Here is a 5,495-nt window from a genome sequence, read left to right as displayed (position 1 = left end):
CTGAAACATTTGCTAAATAAAACGTGAAGGACAAAAGTAGTAAAAAAAAAATGAAAGGGAGTGTACAACATTTTGTTTACCCATTTAAAATCAGGTGTTTTTATAATTTTTTTAATTGATATATTTTTTTAATGTTGTTAAATTGGTTTGATATATTGGTATTAAAAATATTATTTTAATATTTATTTTTTAAAAATACTTTAAGAAAATAACAGCTTTATTACGAGTACCATTACTGACTTGGACGTCCATCTCAGTTTTCTGAAAGCAAACAAGGTCCAAGAAAACGAAATAAATTAAGCAGCAGGAGGAGCAGACGAGAAAGAAACACTCACAGCACAGCTTTCATTTGAAATCTCTGTTCCTTCCACATAACGAGGTTGCACGCCTGTAGTCTTAACCTCTCTCTTCTCTCTCTTAACCCCTTTCAAGTTTGAACCTACAGGATGGTTGCTAGCATCATACAGATTTGGTGCCTGCCTGTTAAAAAGCATTTAGTATGAGCCTCTGCTTTTCAAATAGAAAATGCCTTCAGTGCAAGCAGTCAATAATCATCTAGGATCTCTCTGGGTTACTCTGAAAAGTCGATAATCACACTCTTCAATTCCAAGCTGGTACATTTTCGGTACAATTCATATGAACCATTGTTAGAGTATTTTTCAAATTCTCAACCAAAATCAAGGCTTAGCAGGAGTACTGCATCTCTGTCACAAGAGTCCAAACTCCGAACTCCTCTCTCTCTCTCTCTCTCTAGCCCCAGACTACTTTAACTAGAACCCACTTCCCAGCAGGCCAGTTCCTACATAATAAAACAAACAAACAAACAAAAAACCTGTAAATTTTCAAACCAAAAAGGAAAGTTGTTGGTCTAAAAAATCTCTGTTCAGAGTTCCAAACTCTCTCTCCTACTCGCTACCCGGCATCCACCAATAGAACGCGAAGTTGTTATGAGCTTGTAGGAGTACTATTTGCGTTCAAATCTTTAAACTCCTCCTTCTTTGACAATAAACCAACGTGTATCTCAAAATCAAGAAGGAATAAAAGAAGAAGAAGAAGAAGAAGAAGAGAGACTGAAGTAGCCGTTGTTTCTTGCATGGATAAAGTATCAACAATAACAACATTGACATCAAGAAGGCCAAAATGGCAATACCCACCGGCCCAACCAACGCCAAGAATCCTCCATTTACCTCGCAGGCCTCGCAGGAAACAAGTGCCGAAGTCCAACGCTGCAAAGCCAAGTTCACAAAAAGACAAGAAGGGGAAGTTGGAAGTTTTGTTTGATCAAGAAAGAGGGTTTACAAGAGGGGCTATGCCAATTGTGATGGTTGGTGGTATCAGGGGTGATCAGTTTCTTGAGGAGGAGCGGAGGGAGAGAGTGGAGGAAAGGGAAAGCGTGGTGATGGAGGAGGAGAAGTGGAGGTTTCAAGCTGAGATGTTGAGGGCAGAGTGTAATTTGTTAAGGATGGAAAGGGAGATTGCTGTCAAGAAGATGGAGAGAAGAAGGGTTCAAATGGAGAGGATTCTAAGATCTGCAGTTCGAGCTCTGCTTTCTGTTAGTAATTCTTTCATCAACTCATAATCTTATTAGCTGCTTTCGTTTGGGTTCTTAACATTTTCAATGGTGTGATTGGTTCTTGAAAAATTAAAGGTAAAGAAAATAACAATACATAATGGTATGAGAGTTCATAATTTTGATTCTTGACAAATTCTAGCAAAAGAAAATCACTTGCTTTTAGGCATGAGAGTTGAGATAAGTCTGCTTCAACTCAGGCAAGCCTGGCACAGCTATTAGTCTAGATTTTTTTATTCTCTTCTCCCGTGTCAGGTTCTTGATTAATGTTGACTGGTCTAGATTTTTTTTTATTCTCTAGTCTGGATAGTTTTGTGACAGCCTCTCTGCAGCCAAACAGAGTGCTCTGTCTGGAAGCCAAGAAAGCATGGGCAAGGCAAATATAATGGATACCAAACAACAGTAAACACAGGAATTGTTTCTGAAGGACATAATACAGAGGCTAATTAAATTGTTTAAATGTACAAGACCGTTTTCTTTTTTCTTCTGATTTTTGTTTGGTGATTTGTTTGCAGGTGAGAGAAGGGATTTGTGAGGGCAAGGATGTGAGAATGGTATTGGACGAAGAGATTCAAGAATTGATTGAGAAGCTAGAGAGGTTGCAAAGAAGATCAGGAGTTAAGGATTTAGAGGGTCAAAAGTGTAGTAATTTAGATAGACAAGTATCTATTCTTCGAAGACGGCTAGAGAAGTTCGGAGGAGAATCGGACGAGATATGTGTTAAGGAGATCCAAGAGATGGCAGAAGCTAGCTTGTCCATCAAAACAAATTGCAGTGTCTATGAGACTTCTGCTTCAAATCACAGTTGCAATGTAATGTTTAATCTGTCCTCATTTTTCTGTTATATTCGATCACTATACCATCTAATCATCTGCATTTGAGTTGCGTAAGGGGCCTTTTCTGTCATACTATCTTCTCTGTTGGAAGAAGAGCAGCTAAACTAAATAAATCTATAGTTCTTCCATTGTATAGATTCCGAATGAACACTTCACTCCTATGAAGTCAACTTGTTTAGTTATAGTTAGCCGAGCTGAGTTTTTTCCTGTCTCAAAAGTTCAATTTTACTCAGACCAGTGTGGCTCTGGTTTCTTGAAGCAAAGAGACTAGCATATGCCAAGAAAACAGAGGAAGACATCACAAATTACTTCTTTTTTTAATTATTATTTTGGATCACTTTTAGTGGCTTTGCTATCGGTCTTCTCTCCATTTATTTGTTTAAGAAATGCAGCTATAATTTCCTATATTATGTCACAATTAACATTGCATATGCATATGGCTAATTTCTAGAAGAAAATGCAGCAGATGGAGATGCTGAGAAGGAAAATGGAGGGATTGTCGAATGGAAGCTTGTTAGAGAGAATGGAAGATGAGTATGGGTCGATGCTCTCTACTGCCAACAGTTCTGCTACCAATTCTGCCTCCACTTCCAAGAGAAGAGAGCTTCCCGATATGCCTTCATCTTCAACAAGACAACCATGCAAGGTAAAATTCCATTGTTAAATCTGAAACCCTCTTCGTAATCCACGATATTACACAGAAGGGAAATAGTTTTCTGTTCTCTTCCTATTCTTGAGTAAACCTAGCACGGTGAAAGGCTATAGATTAAGTGACTCATTAACACTCTTTTAATCCATTTCCCATTAATTATGGAAAATAACTTTTGACTTTAAGTTATAATTTAAAATTGTTTTTCATAAATAATTCATGATAAAAATAAGTTAAAATGAATTTAAATTAGACGTATATCTGGTAAAAATCATTCAAATCATCTTTTTTCAAGAACATATATAGTTTAAGTTGGAAGTTAAAAATCTTAACTTTTAATTAAATCAAGTTTCTGACTTAATTTTATAACAATTTTTATATTTAAATTATATCTAACCAGTCATATTTATGATTTTTGATGTATATAGTAATTTAAAATTAAGTGTTTAAAATTATAATAACAGTAATTTTTTGAAAATATTGTTTTTAAAAATATATTAAAATAATATTTTTTTTTAAAAAGTAATTTTAATATCAAAACGATCTTCTGTTTATATTTTTAAAAGTACTTTTTATAAACAAAAACAGGCACTGACACAACAAGAGTTATCGATTTCAGTAAAGTCTGGGAAACACATGTCGGATAGTGAAGTAGATTATTTAATGACAAGAAAAAACTGAGTCAGCTCACTGACTTCGTAGGATTTTAATATCAAATGCTCTATGAATGGTGGTTGTCTGAAAGTTGACGAAAACTTTTTCCTGCAGGAGACAAAGCTCAGTGAAGAGAAAGCATGCTCTGGGCGCTGCAAGGTTATATTGCGGAGAGTCATCGAGCAAGTTCGGGCTGAGACAGAGCAATGGTCACAAATGCAAGGAATTCTGGGGCAAGTCAGGAAAGAGATGGAAGAGTTGCAGGCTTCTAGAGATTTTTGGGAAGATCGAGCACTTGATGCTGATTTTGAGATTCAATCCCTGAATTCTGCTGTAAGAAACCAAGCTCTGTGTCGTCTATTTTTCCTTTTTGTTTCTTTCTTTATCTCTAAGCCAGTGAGTCCACCCAATGGAACAATTTTGGCTATTTCTAAATGGCTTATAGAACACGTTTCCCCCTCAAAGTTTGCATTTCTACAACATCAAACATTCGGAAAGATCCAACTATCATTGTCTGGATTACAAAAGAAAATGTGAACAATCTCCAATAATAGCCTCTTTTGTTCTTGTCTTCGAATGCTGAAATCATTGAGTCCGGGAGATGAATAGAATGGGACTTTAGGTCCTTTCGTTAAGGGTAAAAGACTTATCGGAGAACATTTGATCCTAAGCTTGTCAATTTTTCATTTTGCATTCATGCAAAAATTAACAATGTGGCTTTTTACAGGTGCTAGAGTGGAGACAGAAAGCCCTTTCTTCTGAAGCCAAGGAAAATGAGCTACAAAATCAGGTAGCTGTGCTTCATGTTGAGCTCGAGAGGCTGAGGAAGGCAAGTACTAAAGAAACATCAAGGTCTAAGAATTTACCTTCAGTTTCTATGGAGGCTCCAAATGAGACGGAGAAGCGAGTATTGGTTTGTCGCTTAAAGGAAAACTGCAACACCAATGATGATTGTCGCAAGCAGAAGGCGGCCTTTAGTGATGGAAGAAGAAAGCCACACGCCTGCACCGGTGGACTTGATGCTCCGAAACGCTCTCCTTTCAGAGATATTGGAAATTCATCTCCCTTGGCGAGGCAAAATAGGAAAGCAGTTTTCCCTTTGCACTCCCTTGTGCAGGAAAACTTTAATTTCTGAGAATTCAACAACCCCCCAATCTAACTACATTGACTGTAAGAGAAAGCCAAACTTCAAAAACTTCAGCACTCGGAATTTGAGAACAAGTCCATGTCTAGTCTGTGGGGATCCATGAATTACCATTGCAGCTCCTTTAGGTTTACGTTATTGGATTTCTTATACATTTGCCAACTATGTTCATTTTGCTAAGATGATAACTTGAATTCCAACATATGCAAATCTAGCTTGACACAAGTTCATGTGCGTCAACTTGTGTACTTATGATACAAAAACAGAAGTAGAGGCTTCCAGCGTGACAATTGCATGATCATAGCTATGCCATTGCAAATGACACAAAAACAAGCAAACCATAGGAGCATTTCATCAACATCGGCAGAAATTTTTTCGAAGAATTCATGTCATGAAATGCATTAAACATTGTTCCAAAAAAGAAAATGGAGATGCATGATATGATTATTTTTTTTCCAAATGGAGACTCATTTAATGAGCTTAAACCCCTCATAATATTGTTGATCAGTGATCCAAAAGATGGTTTCTATAAATTATTACATCTCAGCAATACAAGAGTTTTATACAGGGAAGAAAACTATATCAGGAAATCTACAACATAAATGCCTATAAATCTGCTAATATAATGATAGATTATTGCCT

At 36.6% G+C, this 5,495-nt stretch overlaps 1 protein-coding gene across 2 annotated transcripts; it reads left to right on the top strand.

Moving 5' to 3' along the window:
* Nucleotides 1–255: 255 nt before the first annotated feature.
* On the top strand, nucleotides 256–5,078 carry LOC105140327 (uncharacterized). Of its 2 annotated transcripts, none has more exons than XM_011047119.1 (5): nucleotides 256–1,552; nucleotides 2,086–2,382; nucleotides 2,873–3,052; nucleotides 3,824–4,042; nucleotides 4,437–5,078. In XM_011047119.1, the coding sequence occupies exons 1-5, from the start codon at nucleotides 1,094–1,096 to the stop codon at nucleotides 4,842–4,844; spliced, it is 1,563 nt and encodes a 520-aa protein (XP_011045421.1). In that variant the 5' UTR covers nucleotides 256–1,093; the 3' UTR covers nucleotides 4,845–5,078. The 2 variants fall into 2 exon arrangements, with proteins under 2 accessions (XP_011045421.1, XP_011045420.1); XM_011047118.1 differs by having other exon boundaries at nucleotides 2,870–3,052.
* The last annotated feature ends 417 nt before the right edge of the window (nucleotides 5,079–5,495 follow it).

This window comes from Populus euphratica, unplaced genomic scaffold (genome assembly GCF_000495115.2).
Source record: "Populus euphratica unplaced genomic scaffold, PopEup_1.0 scaffold105.1, whole genome shotgun sequence".
Classification (NCBI taxonomy): domain Eukaryota; kingdom Viridiplantae; phylum Streptophyta; class Magnoliopsida; order Malpighiales; family Salicaceae; genus Populus; species Populus euphratica.
The sequence above is the reverse complement of the archived record's forward strand: the minus strand, read 5'-3'. Positions and strand labels throughout refer to the sequence as shown.

What these genes read in the sequence shown, in the direction of transcription:
- LOC105140327 (XM_011047118.1), top strand. Translation starts at nt 1,094, where the DNA reads ATGGATAAAGTATCAACAATAACAACATTGACATCAAGAAGGCCAAAA. An exon ending in CTTCAAATCACAGTTGCAAT is followed by an intron (nt 2,383 to 2,869) that starts GTAATGTTTAAT and finishes AAGAAAATGCAG; the next exon opens with CAGATGGAGATGCTGAGAAG. An exon ending in CAACAAGACAACCATGCAAG is followed by an intron (nt 3,053 to 3,823) that starts GTAAAATTCCAT and finishes TTTTTCCTGCAG; the next exon opens with GAGACAAAGCTCAGTGAAGA.